Below are 18638 nucleotides of genomic sequence, written 5' to 3' on the forward strand. Positions count from 1 at the left end.
AACTCGTAAACTGCACCTTTTAACACATCCGCTTTGAATTCTATCCAGCCTGCAACAGCCCCATTTATTTCTTACGTGCACTTCAGAAAGCCATCCTTCTAAGCAATATAACCAATGTTTACATTGACACCTGGTGCGGCCTTCAAGCGTACCTCAAGCTCAAGAGAGGTTGACTTGAATGACTTTAGTTATACTTCTCTCTCTATCTACACCTTTAGTACATTTTTGTTTTGCATATCAACAGTATATGATATCTGACGAGAGAGAAGGTCAGTGAAAATTACTTTCTGGAAGAAACAAAAACAAAAATCATCAAACTTGTGAAAAACAGCAGAGGAAGATAATATTAAAACAATCAACTCAAAAACTATACCAATGTACGATGTCGCTAGTATAGATGTTGAAAGCGACAAATAAAACGTTACGGTACCGAACTTTAACATGGTGTTTCTCATATATGCCCATGCTCAGTCAATCTAAGTATTAATATTATTCTTGACGCGGGCGCGCTTTATTTCCGGTCAGTTGTAACATGTTTTTGCTATATGCTATGATATATGCTATGCTATATGCTATATTTTGATATACTTCTATTGTTCATACAGTGATAGTGGCATATTATAATTAAAGGGATATTTCGCTGGCCGAATTCATTATTTAACAAATTCTTCGAAATTGTCTGCACCTTTCGTTTGGTCAATTTTCTGTTTTGTTTAAGTGCATTTCATTAAATCCACTGAGGAATATATCTACATGTTAATATATTCCTAAATGTTAATTAACATTCTACATGTTAATGAACGACTTCTAAATGAGGAGAACAATGACAATCAGGGTAAACAAACATTCAAACAGTATCGCAATTCAAGGATAACTTATGAAACGTTATTATAATCTCAAATTTAGTTATTCTATTTTAATATAATCTCAAAGTTTGTTATTGTATTGTATTAAAATCTCAAATGAGTTATTCTGATTTATTTTTACCTTAATATTGATTTCATTGCAAAAATGCTATTTTTTTCTTTTAATACGACTAAGCAGACAGATGATTTGTTTGTGTACTATATCACAATGAAGCAATACATGCCAATTACAACAACATGGCTACTCAGCCAACACAAACACATCTAAACCTTTGGGAATTTCAGGAGCTATGCGGTATTCCTTATAGTTTTAAGTTTACAGTAATGAGACTTCAACCTTCCCGAAAACCAGAAATGACATAAATTTAACCTTTCGACAAAACCAGTTTGATATGTTTTCATTTAATCAATATTGATTATTTTCTACGATTTCTAAAAAAATTTCATTTTGATTACTTAGTTCGTTTTAAAAATTTAGCGGGAGTTGTGAGTTATGATTCTTACCTGTGTTCTTTCGTTTTCGTTATCACATCCTATGTGATATACCTGCTTTTTTTGTTTTGAAATAGCCCCATTTATTATTACGGGTTCAGGTGATATGTAAATACATTAACAGTTTATTATTTTCCCAAATTACAGAATTTCTTTTTTTGACAGATGTAATGAGGAACGAACTGTACACACTAGTGGAATCACTAGCAATCTTGTATCATCACTAACAATCTGGTATATTCAATAACAAGCTGGTATAATCACTAGCAATCTGGTATCATCACTAGCAATATGGTATACTCACTAGCAATCTGGTATAATCACTAGCAATCTGGTATAATCACTAGCAATCTGGTATATTCAATAACAAGCTGGTATAATCACTAGCAATCTGGTATAATCACTAGCAATCTGGTATAATCACTAGCAATCTGGTATCATCACTAGCAATCTGGTATAATCACTAGCAATCTGGTATAATCACTAGCAATCTGGTATCATCACTAGCAATCTGGAAAATCACTAGCAATCTGGTATAATCACTAGCAATCTAGTATATTCAATAACAAGCTGGTATAATCACTAGAAATCTGGTATCATCACTAGCAATCTGGAACAGGTAAGCCTAAATTTCCCAAAGTATAGGCTGTGTAATCAGTTAATCATTATAACAATCTGGTATAGGCTGGCCTACATCTTCCAAAGTACAGACTGTGTAATTAGTTAATCCCACATTTAGGGAATACGGTAAGGGATAGTGTTAGTGGAACCACGATCAATCTGGTTTTTAGACAGGACCTATACATTTCCCAAACTACAGGTTGTGTAATTAGTTAATGCTACATTTAGGGGATACGGTTAGGGATAGTGTTAGTGCACAGGAATCACTATCAATCTGGTTTTTAGACAGGACCTATACATTTCCCAAACTACAGGCTGTGTAATTAGTTAATCCTAAATTTAGGGGATACGGGTAGGGATAGTGTTAGTGGAATTACTATCAATCTAAGTTTTAGACAGAACCTATACATTTCCCAAACCATAGGCTGTATAATTAGTTCTGGATATTGCCGTCCTAAATGTTAAAGTAAACAATGGCGAAGAGAGTTGGGTGGGTGAAGCTCCTGGGGGGGGGGGGGGTATGCCTACAGGGCCCCTTTCTTGAAGTATTCATATTACCTTAAATTTATGTTTATGAAATTTGAGAATACATTATTATTTATCTCATATTTCTCCGCACCCCATAAATTGGCCACGGACCCCATGGATCTCCCCTATATCCCCTCCCACTCCCCCTCACCAGGCATGTCTGATTATATACTGACCTCTTTTAATACAGTCTCCCAAGACTCGATATTATTAACATCATCAAAGTTTTCTTCATCCATGAGTATATCCAAAAATGTGTCCACCGCCTGCAAAACAAACCAAACAAAATTAAGTACATTTTTGTTTTTTAAGTAGCAAGATGAAAAGTGGAAAATATTTGAGGAATTTGTCCATTTAACTCAGATGTATACTCAAAACGCTTTAACTATCATGAAAACATCGTTTTAGGATGTCCAGATTCATGGAAAGGCGGAATCTTCAGCTTGTGTTTCTATGGCAACAGTGCCTGACACAAGGTTCTCTTATGGCAATAGATATCACAGACATAATGAGATTAATTAGACCTTTGCTAAAACCGTTCGAGGAATGCCAAATGTGTATGTTGTAACTTTTGAAGTATTGTGGCTATTTTTCATTCCTTTTTTAGCATTTCAAGGTTAATAACGTAGTTCCTTCCTTTCATGGATCGGCACGAAGTTAGCCAGGCGAATTGTTTCACCACTACATACAATTATGACGCCACTTTTAAAGGATTTATCAATTCTCATAAAAAAAAATGGACAAATTATATTATATGCATCTCTTGCCTTGTTAAAGGCTATGGTTTCGAGGGCCTCATTAATAGGACATCGAACTCATTCTCATGGGAATCTGAAGATTTCATGGGGGGGGGGCACACTTTGTCCAGCTGTACTCAGAGGTGGATGCAGAATTTGAAGAAAAAGGTAGGGGACGTATACCTCGGAATTCGTTGAAGCCGACTTTAGGGGGTTTGGGTCATCCCGCAGAAAAAAAAGTAAAATCTTTTAAACATAAAATGGAGCATTCTGAATCATATTTAGGCTATAGATTAGGTCTGTAATTAGGGTGTACACGCAAGGTTGTATAACCCCTTCCCTCCCCCTCACTCTCCCCCACCCCCACCCTCCACGCCCCGTAGTTTACAATGTTATATGATTCATCCATTATTGCTAGTGACTACATCAAATCAAGTGATAGAAGTTCCCACTTAGATAAAATAAATCAAATAAAACTTGGGTCATCGGGTCTAGCAGAGGATTTACATGAGTTTCTGAGACAAACATGAATACATTTATTTTTTACTCATATCTTTATTTCAGGAAACAGAGAAAAACCACTTGACTTGAGTTGATTAAATGTTTCCATAAACAATATCCATGATACAGCGATAAAATCTTTTAAATACTACTAAATTGCCCTTGAGAATACTAAACTTGAATTATGTTGCACAAATTCATATCGTTCCGTTTCTTTTGTCCTTGTGAAACATTACCAAACCTCTGCATAATTTGTAAAATTCTTATATATATATATATATATATATATATATATAAATATAAATATATATATATATATATATATATATATATATATATATATATATTGACATTCAGACGGGGAGAAAGTCAATTCACTAGAGACTTTAAAATCAGTCTGCTTGAAAGGAAAATATAAGCCCTCGCCAAAAGACGCATGACTTCTTATTCCTCGTGTTTCAAAATATCGGTCGTGGTAAACAACCCATAGATTTGTGAGTGGAGAATAGACATCCTGATAGACAGATGGAAATATAGGTGGATATGTATTTAAATAGAGAGAGATATGGACAGATAAACAGGAAGAGTGACGGACAGACAGACCGACAGACGGATAAATAGATAAACAGATAAATACTTAACAAAAAAATCAGGTAAACATAAATGTTCCAAGAGACTGCTGTCTCCTATTTAGCCACAAACAGGTATTTTAAAGCGAAGGGACAATTATGATGCAAACAAACTTCATTAGGTATTAAAAAAATGTATGCAAGATAGATTAAGTGCCTCGATCTTCTTAAACTGAGGCTTTACAGCATTTATTGTGTAGAATTTCTGAGAGTTTCAGATTTTCGTAAAAATCTTACCTTGGAAAGTTCTCCGTAGTCATGGGTTCTCCCTGTGTTTGATTGAGAATATACCGTTGATGTTAACCATATACAAACTAAGCAGCTGACGATTTTAGCTTCTACCGCCATCGCACGTGGAAATCACTCCCCCTCTCCTTAGTGCCTCCCTCTGTAGAAAGAGATAAAGAATGCCAAGTATTGATGCAGATGAAGATTTATATGTAAATGATAATGTGGAACTGTACGTTGCCGTTGACGTGGGCATACACGTATACACGGATGGAGATGTACAAGTGGTTGCTACACTATCCCCTCCTTTATACCTTAAAACAAGTTTTGCTTGTAAAGGTAGAAGACGGATAAAAAAATACTATTAATGACGATTCAAGTCTGAAAGTATAAACTTTGTCTGTATACAATACATTGTCAAAACCTCTCCTGCAACTTCCTCCCTTACTCTTCACCGTAGATATCCGTGTTTGAAACCCTACCCCAACCGGGCCCACCCCAACCCCTACCCCTACCCCCCAACCCCACCCCCTCTCCCCTCCAATGGGAATGTGATCGTGCTGATCGGTTAATTAGTAATATATAAAGCAAAAGCCCACAATGTCGTTCATGGAAATACTTTTTTGCTCCTGTTGATGATTTACGGGTTAATATTTCAACAGTATAAATTTCTCACATTTATACCGGTAGCTGTCTCGCATCGATGATTCAATCTAATACTTTAAAAACCGACGCGGTGCTTTTTTCACGAACTCACGATTTAATCACAGTAGACATCAAACTAAAGGCTTTTGAAGGTTAAAGAAATATTGTTCACCCATTTAATAAATTACCAGGCAACGTCTCAAATCAAACAGCCCTACGCAGAAACATATAACATTAATTAAATTATAGAAAATCCGCATGAGCTAAATCGCTTGCCCGACGTCCAAAACTGCAGTGTGTTCTCCCAAGAAGGAGTCGATTAAAATACACAGAGAGAGACATACACGCTATTTGTCATATTAGAATAAAAATTATTATGAAAAAAGTTATGTTGTACACTTGTTGATGAACGTTGTATATATATATATATATATATATATATATATAATTTAGAACTATACCATGCGACTTATGAAAACTAAACTCAATTTTCATCTCCAACATCACCCAACACACCCCCCCCCCCCCTCTTTTTTACCGATCTACTTTAATTATTCATAATTACTCAACTTATTGAGTTTCTATCAAGAAATGATGTCTAAACGAAGTTAAACAGGCCATTTAGCCATCCAAAGACGAATTCCTAACAAAACATCAGCATCAAAAAACAAAAACAACAAAAATATAAAGAAAGGGAAAAACACCACACATACACACGCACATACTCGTAAATTCAAACGACAGCCATATGACAAAAGCCAAAAGGGGGAAGCACGGTGTCAAATTTTGTTAAGAAATCGATAAAAGTAAAATACACTTTCAAGGAGATTTTAGTTTTACATATTTTTAGCCTATTTATACATTCACCGCGCTTGGGAATTGAATTTTTAATAATGTTAGTTAGACAGAGGAAGGGTTATACCAGAGTAAAAGTCCTAAACAAGTTGATTGGATGGATATACGTAGTTTTCCTTGATCTGATGACACGTGTGATAAAACGACTGATAAGAGTGTCAGCGTATTTCATTATATATATATATATATATATATATATATATATATATATATATATATATATATATATATATATATATATATATATATATATATATATATATATATGTATATATATATATATATGTATATATATATATATTATATATATATATATATATTATATAATAACGTAATAATATAGTCCCGTAAATACTGATATGAGGTAAAAAAGTTGCTCTTGTACACTTGGCAATTTTATCAAATTTAGTGAATCTATTTATTTATCAAAATAAGTTAACAGTTGATTAGAAAACAAATACTTATTCATATGCTATTATTCTCTTAATGAATGTTACTTGGATATTAACCATGATGTTACTCAGAATTTCTTTCTTTTATTAACATTGAAACAAATACATAACACTGATGATGTTAATCAGGTCATCATAGAGTCATTATCGCTTGATTTTATTCTATTATTTTCATTTTTTGTTATTACTTTCAAAATTCTCGATACGAGACTTGTTAAATTTGGTCTTAAAAATTCATAGACTGGCACTTGTCAGTAATGTCAAATTCATTGTTTCCTTTCGTCACAATATATCTAGAAAAGCAAAATAACATTTAAAATATAACTATATCTTCAAAATTGAGCAGAAATTGTCTTTGCTTTGTGAAGAATTGTTCGTCACCAGCAAGATCTTGAACAATAATTATAACTCTACCAATTCGGCACGTAACGTAAAGACGTAAAGCATTAACAAATACTTTTCTTATACTCACCTCAGTTAGCAATCAACCAGAGACGTAATATTTTGATTATTAACTTAAAGCTATTTTACCGTTCACTTAGCTTGGTAGATCTATATCTACTTAAATAATTGGACTTTCGATTTTGTGATCAGCTCGTAAGAACTCGGTCATATTATTCTTAACAAATTTAACTTAAGAGAGATGGAATAGGCGCAAATGCATTACAAGTTTTTTTAAGTTCATAATATATCAGTTAAATCAATTAAAAAAGATCAATAATTAAATAAAAGTACATATAATGGTTGGTTTGGATTCTCATTCCAAAAAAACCTAAGCGTTTTTTTTTTATTATATTCTGTTAGATGTTTGATGTGGTTAACCTTTATCGGTTTGACTCCCTAGGTGCTTTTGGCCCCCTATTTTCCAGGGTCTTTCTGGTTTATTAAACAAGACTCGTCAGACATGTTTTTAATAAGGTTGTAACATGTGGGCGGAAGAAAATGTCACTGTCTGTTAAAGTCACTTTGTTTTTGCCCGAATTTAAACCTAGGTCAATCATATATCAAGCATGTACCTTAGTAAGACCACGGTAGTCGTAGCCTGCAGTGATTCAGTGTCCGTACAGGTGACTTAAATACTTAGGTCAATATTTTGGCAGAAATGCTCGGTTATCCAAGTCGCTATTGATCAAGATCTTTGTTATTGGCAAATAAATAAGAGAGGGACAGAGAGAGGGAGAGAGAGGTGGAGAGAGAAAAATAGGTGGAGAAAGAGAAAAAGAGAAAAATCTGTAACAGTCTTTGACTTTTAAATGGTATGGGAGATTATACAGCCCTTAGAGCTGCATTGAGACACAAAACAACGTACTAATGGCCAATTAGATTTGATTAACAGAACAGTTTGTAAAACGGACCTTCAGGCGAAAGGCAGATCTTCATTTTCTATGGTCTACTAAAGTCGAGTACGTTCAAAATAGACATCACGTGTTTTTATGAAGAAGAAACAAAGAAGTAGACTGATATAATGGACAGAGATTATTTGAGCTAACAACATACGAAAGCATGCACACCATAGAAAGGTAATTTATTATATATAAGCGCCATGCTTCAGTTAATGTATATATATATATATATATATATATATATATATATATGTGTGTGTGTGTGTGTGTGTGTGTGTTATCTTGATTTATGTCTAATACAAGTTCTTATTGTTGCTTCAAGTATGTTAATGATCTTCCCACTGAATTCTCGAACGGGTTTCATCCTTGTTATAATAATTATAAAAATCCGTGAATGAATGAGGATAATTAATCCAATTTATTGATTGTTCATTACGGTATATGGCGTCATAAAAGTTATAATAATGAACTGTTAATAACGCGTCGAGCACACACGTTATTCTGTTCATCGTAATTAATATGTAAATGACTCCTTTGATAGATAGAATGTCGTATGTCTATACTTAGATATGTAAAGACGAGCGCATACCAAATTAAAAAAAAAAGAAGAAGAGCGCAACTCAAATGTCCTACGGAGAATCCGTTGAAACTTTATTGACCAAGAGACTGCATTTCCATCACATATACTTCATTAAAATTGAGTGATGTCGTTAGGCAACTGATGGGGACCTTCGTCGGCTGTGTCATATTTATGATCTCATCCTCCCAGTATTGGACGCGGCCTCTCAAGTAGCCACTTGTGGTCTTGTTTAAAACAAATCAATAAGAACAGGCGTATAAACAAAAAAAGATGGGTGCTAATCGCGCGCAATTGGTTTTAAGAGTGTACTGCTATTGATTAAACATAGGTGCTGACAGGATTTTGTGCTTGCAACAAAAATCGCACCATTCGGCGATGCTAGTAATTGTTTGACATCCCCGCCACCGAAACTCCTATGTAATATAGCTGTCGTGATTCCGAACAAGATTCTTTGATTTAGTTTGTATAGTTGTATACGTCAGCCAAAGAAAAAGAACGAAAAAAAATGATTGAAAAGTACCTTGACAGGTATAGCAAGTTTCCTATGTTAGCTGATCTATTGAACAGCCTTAAAGGGGCTGAATGGTGACTACAAGATTTGTTAGATATCCTAAACTGATCACAAACACTTGCCGGTACAAATAATGCAATTTTTTGGGTATCTTTCTTGGTCACTAGCTGAGATAACAGCCATGCTGTTTTTCTAGTGTCCTTTCATATGTTAACATTCCTACTGTAATTTTAGTTTTGTATTAATCTTGTACAAACATTTGAGAAATCAATTTGAAGCAAAACTTGAAATTGAAAATTGACATTGAAAGTTGAAATTGAAAATTGGACTTGAAAATTGAAATTTCCTGTTTATATTGGCAATATTTTGTTTTAGGAATTAAATTTTAAACTTTATATAGGCCTATATGTAATTGACTAGCCAGCAAATTGGGTGACCATAGTGACGCCCATTAACGTGCTACTTATTGCCTATGTTTAAGCACATGAACATCACAAATTGATACACATCTGTATTTTGACTGAAAAAGCCCTTGGCCTAAGAAATAAAACAAAGCTTTTTTTTATGATTACATTTTTGGCCGTTGCAACGTCAGTAAGTGGAAAATATTTAATATTTTTTAATCTTCCACTCTGAACCAATGACCCAATAAAAATTGCGTGGGTAGACGATATTCTGGAGTGCCAATATAAAGAAGAAAAATCTCTACAAATTAAATATTGACATCAGGGTCATCTCGAAAAATTCTAAATGGATGAAAGATAGTGCGTTATCAGTTTTTTTTTTTCGTTTTCTGATTAATGCTTGAAACCTTTTGAATGCTTTTAGTATACGATAGTTAACCGCGTTTGTACCACGGTGTGGATATATATATATATATATATAGCCACACCGTGGTACAAACGCGGTTAACTATACATATAAACCTATATATATACCTAAATATATCTATATATATATTTATATATATATATATATATATATATATATATATACATATACATATACATATACATATATATATATATATATATGTATATATATATATATATATATATACATATATTTATATATATATGTATATACAACGCAACATCATTTTACAAACACGGTTAACTATCGTATACTAAAATATCAACGCTTGGTAGCATCTCTATGGCATGTCAATTACTAGTGATCCAGCGCTACACTTTATCCTTGTACGTCCATTAACTCCAAGGATCTGTTTTCCGAACTACAGCAATGCCATTAGCTTTTTAGCGTGGTCTGCTTCACAAATCGGGTATTGTTAGGTTCATATAGTGAATACGCTTTACACGTTTCTTTTGTTCAGCTCTTGCCCATATCAAACAAGTATAGGCAAAAAACCTCTTTTTCCCCTTCATTTCGTGTTTCTGTTATCTAGTTCATCGGGGTGTATGGGTAGGAAGAGGAATTTTTATGTTTTAATTATTACTTTGAAATTATACTTTATTCGGCTTATTTACCTCTTTGTCAACATGGTTCAATTTTTCAAATAATATTTGTCTTGAGTTTAATCCATGTTAAACAGTAATAAATTAACATATGGGAGTTTTTAAAGGGAATAATCACAGTCTGTTTCAAATATTGTCATTAATGATCAGGCCAGTGATGATTGATGTCTTAAAAAGAAAAATTCAGACATAGAAAAAAAAGTGAACGATTTTAGCGAAATCGAAATTCATTCAGGCGGAATATAGCTGCCATTTGTTAACTTTCCCCCTTTCTTGTTTTGCCTAAGAAATTAAGACGATTAAACCTAAAGAGATTTTGTGTTCCTCCCTTTGTTTTTATATATATTATATTCGTCATTTCCTCGTGAGTAAACGATATTCTATCTCGGGCACGATTGAAGCGTAGAATTTGCAATTTGACTTACTCAGGATGACAAGCTCATGTTGATTTGAAAATTTACAGCCAAGAGGTGAATATTTTACTGTCTGGAGAGCAACGATTTTTTTTTTTTGGTTAAGTTGACAGTACATTTACACACATAATGGATTACAAGAGTTAACCAGTAACTTTAAATATCATTCAACAAATGTGAAAAGAAAACAAAAGTAGTTTTTTATCTTCGAGTGTAATTTCCTGCCAGGTGTTTTGTATACAGGACTCATATATAATATAGAACGCCGTTCACATTATTTACCTCAAAGTTTACTTAATGGAAAGAGGTTCGTGTTTTTAAATCCTTCTAACTTTATTACTTTCAAGTTGCAGTTTAATTTATTACCACATTCATTTATTAAGTGGATTTTTATTGTAGTATTTTTTACCTTCATAAGACACCCGCAAATGAGGTCAAAACTCTTTTAATTCTGTCTAAGGTTTTAAACTGTATAGATAAATGTAATTGTATTTGCACGGACGATGTTTGTCAAGCAGTTAAAATGTTATGACAGAGGAAATCTAAGAAACCAACTTAGCTGCATTCCACGTAGCTCGTTAGTTATGTTTTTTATTATACCCTATCAGCACCCAGTTAAATTTACTACTAAACAATGAAAAGGTCGACACTTTATGTTGTGGTTTTATTACTAAACTTTTGTCATGACATTGTAGTCTCACGAAGCCGGCTCAGATAAAGAAATAAAACTAAATCAACAATATTTTGTCTTGGAATGAAAATATCTTCGTTCCAAGAATAACATTTCTCTTCTTCACATTACTTTTATCGCATATAGAGATTTTCAACCTCGTTAATTACGTCATTGGTCGACGTAAAACTTAAACGAGTACTTCAGTGGTAAATATTGTGACACTCATTATGTAAAAAAAATAAAAGATTCCACACTGTTAGTTGAAACCCTCATCTTGATACCTTGTCTCTAACTCATAATTTGGTTATTTGAATGAACCTTATCTTGTGGATCACACTATGGGAGCTGTGATATAACGGAAATTGTTTTCAGAAGCTATACTTTCCTTTAATAATATCCTTGCTAATATATTATTGATAACTGATGCGTTTGATACGTTTGCCATTCTCTTTTGGAATTTCATGAAAAATGGCATTTTATTATTTTGAATTATGACCTAATGTTTTACTCTATGAATATTTGAGTTAAGTATGACTGAGTGAACAAAAAAGCATTACCATAATGATATATAATAAACTCTGATGTGGTAAAATACCTTATACTAATGTACTAATAATAAATCTTTAAAGAGACATATCTTCGCCATACGAAATGCTACAAGGTTGTGGTTTTTAAATGAAGATGCATAAAAGTTCACAAACAATATAGGCATATATAATATATAGCCTCCATATATATATATATATATATATATATATATAGCCTATATCTATAGCCTATATATATAGGCTATATATATATATATATATATCCAAATCCAATCGGAAGTGTCTATAGTGGATTTGGATACATATATATATATAGGCTATATATAGGCTATATATAGGCTATATATATATATATATATATATATAAATAAATAAATATATATATATATATATATATATATATATATATATATATATATATATCCAGATCCAAATCCAATCGGAAGTGTCTATAGTGCAGCGAAAATTGTCAATCACATAGAATACAGGTCGCTTTGATTAAGGAACGACACGTGGAAAGTTCTTAGGTAATTATGCGGCTTTCAATATCCTTATTGAGTAGAAAGCCAGTTAATTGAGTGGCTAATGGTTCAGGTAAATTAAGTAAAAGGACGAGAAATCTGAATGTAAACAGAAAGATTAACCTGAATCATCAATCGGTAGAAAATAATCGAGATTTTGAAAATAAGGATCTGCGCGTAAAACACTCGGAAAGATCTTTGCCCTAGTTCTTTAGTGTCGTTTAGTGTCGGCTGTTTCTGATATAGAAATCCGTTTGACTGATCGCCCACATGGCCGTGTGTAGTTATAAGGTTTACTCTTTTTTATACGTCAATCAATATATATGTTTACACATAAAATATAAATAAACTCATCAAATGATTGGACACAGAATTAAAAAAAAATACGAAAAAATTATCTAATTTTAAATGAGAGCGGATAAGGAAAGCCCTCAATATAATGGTTTGATGACGTCATACATAACATAAAAATCGATCGACTTTTCTAGTTAAAATTTTTAGAATATATTTTTTGAAAATGCGGAGGAGGAATGAAAGAAAAAAAAAGGATGTAAACAATCCAACGCTTTAGAAATATCCTCCTTTTATATCAAAAGATCAATTTGAACTATGATTTTTAGATTAAATTAGAATTTCCTAAAAGAGGAAAGTAAAAGGTCAATTCGTTCATCAGTATCGTCCTACTTTCACATCCGTATTTTCACTTACGTTCGACGTGTTGTTTTGAATACTGATCACGTGCTGAAAATAGCTTTGTCGATTCGTCACGTGAGTGACTCATATATATATATATATATATATATATATATATATATATATATATATATATATATATATATATATATATATATATATCATAATATCATAATATATCATATTTTATTTGCTATGAAATGAAATATTTCAGCAACAAGAATTCCTAAACCCTGTACTGATAAGATTTATTGTTTACTGTATAAAACTCAAAAAGGATGAAACTCACTTTAGCCTTCCTTGTTCACATTCTGAGAAAGCAATGGAATCCTGAGCCCACAAGGGCGATCAAGATTGTAGTGTGAACGCTCGCATACTCGGGATCAGACCTCGAAATCGTGATCTCCCATTCGGAGGGGATCGTGATCCCACAAGGGCGATCAAGACTAGTGTAAACGCTCGCATACTCAGGATCAGACCCCGCAATCGTGACCTCCCATTCGGAGGGGATCGTGATCCCACAAGGGCGATCAAGACTAGTGTAAACGCTCGCATACTCAGGATCAGACCTCACATCACCCATTCGGAGGTGATCCTGATCCCGCGAGGGCGATCAAAATTGTAGTGTGAACGCCAGGGTTAACACGCGACTCGAGATCTCGGCTAGCTTGCATTCGTCACTTAATGCGGAATAACAGACCGACGCGTCTAAATGATTGTGATCTTTTCGAGCTTGTGTAAAGCTTTTTTATTTCGACGTTGTTCCAACACTAGGTTCCCAAAATTTTTACTTCCCTATATCTGGGGGAAGGCAAGACCTCCCCCTACCCCCCCCCCAGCTGTCCTACAAGTGAAAGAAAGGCCTAAATGAATCGTACAAAGCTGGTATTATTAATCAGCCTCTGGCAACTTGAAGTCAATGTTCGGAATGTACTTTTATCTTTGTCAAGAACTAGGCCGGTGAAATCGACTGCTAGCGTGAAAATCATATGCCGTTATATCTTTGTATATTAAATGTAGTTTCTTTTTCAGTCTTTTGTTTTGTTCTTCCCGCGACGTCCCCCCCCCCACACCATCCCCACCCCTTGCTCCTGTCTTCTTTTTCATAACATCTTGTACAATTCTTGCTCATGTTTGATAGACTTAGCTACTCCCCCTTTTCAAAAGATATTTTTTTCAAATACACTCTTTAACTCCTCTCTGATATTCGTGTCGCGCTGGGTGACCTAGTTTCGCTAACAACATATCAATTTCAGGTTACAGCTCAAACACGGGCGGCATATAAGAACCGCGGTTTTAATAATAATAATAATTTTTAATCTTGGTGACCGCTAGCAGCAGCAAGCTCTTAATAAACTCTTTCTCTTTTTCGATGCTTATTACAGGCCAAATAATTGTTAAACCCGATGAGATTGACCGCCTACTCTTGTTAGAAATTTATTACAAAATTTACGAAGTTGAAATTATAATCTTCATATAAATATTGCGAGAACCTATCGAGGGCTGTTTTTTTGTTTCTTTGCCTGATTTATATATATATATATATATATATATATATATATATATATATATTAACAATAGCAAATAAAATATAGACTCAATTTTGTACGGAAGACTTATAGGGACATACAAGACCAGCCAAATGTCGAGTTAACATGTTTTTCATTGATTGTAAACCTTTCTCAAGTTTTGTTTTCTGAGATGTTTTTCTTCTACTCTTCACTCTTTTTTCTTCTTTTTTCGTCCTTTTCTTTTTCTGCCAACGTTTGCTTTGTTCGGTTCGCCAACTTCGAGCGGACAATTTTTTTAATACATCATAAATGTATTAAACAATAACAGGAAGGGAAAAAATAACAAGAAAGGATATTAACATTTACTGGGAAAAAGAGATGTTATTTGTTATTATTTTGATATGACGTCAGTAAATCTCAGGGGTCCTCTCTCATCCTTTTTCACTTCTGTTGAGATTTTTGTCAAACTGGGTCAATAATTTGGCAGTCAAACCTGACAACAAAAGACAGGTCAAGTTATATTAACGTGTTTGAAACACTTGTGTGTTGTAAACATTCATATATACGCTTTGCCTTTGGGGAAAGATTTGTATCTTTCATAATATATGGAGTTTAAATGGTGCAAAACACAATAATTAGACCATATATATTTACTATATATAGAGAGAGTAGTGCTAAGGTCTCATGTTGACATGCAGACTCTAAAGTATGTACCATCACAACCCCCACCACACCGAAGAGAGTGTCGGGTTAATGCGGCTCCAAGATTGTAGGTTTTTGACATAATACATAACAAGGCGACCGAATAGTCCTTGGAGTCTAGGCCTATTATGACAGTTGTGTTATATTAAAGTGTTGACGTGCTGGGAAAGAGTCGTTTGTTTTTGAGATTCCTCTAACAATCATTGATTCTTCCCTATATAGTCTTATAAAACAATGAACGTAAATATATAAATGTGAGCGATATCTCTAACTTAAATGTTGTATAACATAAATGCTGTAAATGTTACAATATTAACTAAAAAGGTATGTTATAGCAAGCCCAAAAATTTCCAATATGCAAAACCAACAACAAAACACACACAATTTTTTTTTTTTAAAAAGTCACCATTCTATTGTTCTTCTTTCAAAATGCGTGACAATTTGTCAGAAGGATTATAAATTAATATATTCAATATTTTTATCAAATTAACATTGTCCTTTTTCTTCTTTTTTTTCTCTCTTTTTTTTTGGGGGGGGGGGTTGATTAATTTCACAGACCATTAGCCATTTTGCTGTAAATGTTGAATTCATTAGGCCGATATATTCCGATTATTCTAAAACAATAGATTTTTAGATCATCCTATATACAGTTTGAATCAATTAGTGAATTTGCGAAGAATTGATTATTTTTGTTATTTCACAGAAAGCCTGAACTATGAGTTTCCCTATTCATCAGTTATGAAGATTTATCAATCGGTTAAAAATTGATAAGATATTTACTCAAAAAGATTGTCAATAATTCCATATCACAGGGACAATTTGTTTAAGATGACGTAAAAGAGACCTGTCCTCAGATAGATGTAACACAATCAGATAGCAGTTCATTATAACCGTAGTGTAAAGGTGATGTTGCTCCCAGAGACCCCCATCTGTTGTTCTAAAATAGAAGTGTTAATTACTTGAAGTTGTCTCTTCTTATCCGGAAGCGACACTATACACTTAGCTCGAGGAATCCTACAGGAATAGAATGAGATGTAATTATTTGTCCCCCCAAAAAAGTACGGTTTTTGTACTTTTTTAGTTTGTGTTTTCGACTGTTGTATAAATAGCCTGAGTTTTGACAAGATTTTATTACTTTGGTTACTGTCTTGTTTTTATTTAGTGGGACAAACGTGCAGTCTGGGAGTATACAAATACGATTTTACTTGGAATTTTCTTTCGATATGTATTCCATTGGGATATTAAGCGTGGCATATTTGCCATCTTTATCGTATTTGAGGAGAATAGGCGACGTGCCTGCAAGATGATAAAGATTAATATAAGGTATGATAGTAATGTGATTAAATGCTGGCAACCAACAACTTTGTTTCTATTTGTTTCTATCAATATATATATATATAGTAGTAGTATAGTAGTAGTAGTAGTAGTAGTAGTAGTAGCAGCAGTAGTAGCAGTAGTAATAGTAGTAGCAGTAGTAGTAGTAGTAGTAGTAGTAGTAGTAGTAGTAGTAGTAGCAGTAGAAGTAGTAGTAGTAGTAGTAGTAGTAGCAGCAGCAGTAGCAGCAGCAGTAGTAGCAGCAGTAGTAGTAGTAGTAGTAGTAGTAGTAGCAGTAGAAGTAGTTGTAGTAGTAGTAGTAGTAGCAGTAGTGGCAGTAGTAGTAGTAGTAGTAGTAATAATAGTAGTAGTAGTAGAAGTAGTAGTAGAACTAGTAGTAGTAGTAGTAGTAGTAGTAGTAGTAGTAGTATATAGTATACAGTAGTATATATTAGTATATATAGTACACCTGTACAGTAAGATGACGTCTTTATATATGTATATAGAAAAAAAGAAGATATTATCGATCCTCCGTTACCAACACTGTAAAGAGAAATACATAAGACTTCTAATATTTACAATATTGATTCCAAGTAACCTCGAAGGTGATTGCCAATGTCAAATTAACTTGAAATTAATTGAGAATGAATCGTCATTTTTAACACGAGACAATCGTTTCTATATTAGTAATAACATATCTCTTTATCGTTCGATGCTGTTATGAATACGACTTGGTGATCAAGCCTATAGTATAGCGCGTCATTGGACAAATTTGAAATTTGTATTTCTGGATGACAAATAAGCCAGGAGTACGTGTATATACCTATAGGTATTTATCGATACCTATTGTAACAGTTTACCCGTTTCACCTATTTTTTCTCCCTTAAACCTATTCACAGAATTGTTTATAATTTCTTTCCTTCTTCTCATTATTCTTCTTCTTTTTTGCCCCTTAAAAATGTTTTCAATATCCTATACATGACTGACATTTTATTCAAGTACTTCAAATTTGAATTAGGGACATTTGCTTTATAAAGCTTCCATCTCATGGGACGCCAATTTTTTTTGCCTATAGTACGATGAAATAGATTTATTACTAAATCAGGACGGCTTAACGTGCCAACTTGATACCGTAAATCATGTTTTTTTGGCTGTATATGTATGGTAGAACTAGGTTGAATTCTGAAGCGGAACATTGCTTTAGCATCTCCAAGAAAACAATCTTTAAAACTTATGTCTTGGCCACAAGACCACTGTCTCATGGGACATGTTTTTTCCTCTTTTGTTTAATAAGAAATGAATTAAAATCTAGAAATGGTTAAATTGAGCGGGAAAAAGTAGGAACGTTTTGACAGAAAAACATTCTTTACCGGAGAAATTAATGTCGTTTGAAGTATCAATTTATCGGATCGTTAGAATTTGAAATTAGGGATATGGCTTTAAGTGATAGCAGCTGTATTTTAGTGAACTAAAGCAATAAATTCCTCGTACTTATATTTGGATGTTATAGTTTGTCAGATCTGAAAGCAAAGGAAACTGCTTCAAAAGGTTAAATCAAGCGAAAAAGTCGGGGAAACAATAAATAAAAACTTACTGTTAAAAACAAACTGACGAGAACATGGTTTGGGTGAGTTGAGTTATTAGGACATTAACATTGAAGACTGCACCGAGGAGATGACGTCATCATTAATTTCGCTTTAAACGAGCATTTAAGAGATTTCGCTCATTTTAATGCTAAATTTGTTGAAATAAAAAGTGGGAGCGCTACAGCTACTAGTCTTAAGAAAAAAATCTTTCTTG

At 33.3% G+C, this 18638-nt stretch overlaps 1 protein-coding gene across 2 annotated transcripts in view; it reads right to left on the reverse strand.

Moving 5' to 3' along the window:
* LOC139968000 (uncharacterized) overlaps window positions 1–18638 on the reverse strand; it is a 48536-nt gene that overhangs the window by 18819 nt on the left and 11079 nt on the right. For both annotated transcript variants that reach the window (XM_071972265.1, XM_071972266.1), the window contains exons 2-3: window positions 4612–4762; window positions 2684–2773 (exon numbers count right to left, since the gene is read on the reverse strand). In XM_071972265.1, coding sequence (XP_071828366.1) covers window positions 2684–2773; window positions 4612–4722 — 201 coding nt within the window. In that variant the 5' untranslated portion in view covers window positions 4723–4762. The remainder of the gene's footprint in view (window positions 1–2683; window positions 2774–4611; window positions 4763–18638) is intronic.

Source organism: Apostichopus japonicus, chromosome 5 (assembly GCF_037975245.1).
Source record: "Apostichopus japonicus isolate 1M-3 chromosome 5, ASM3797524v1, whole genome shotgun sequence".
NCBI lineage: Eukaryota > Metazoa > Echinodermata > Holothuroidea > Aspidochirotida > Stichopodidae > Apostichopus > Apostichopus japonicus.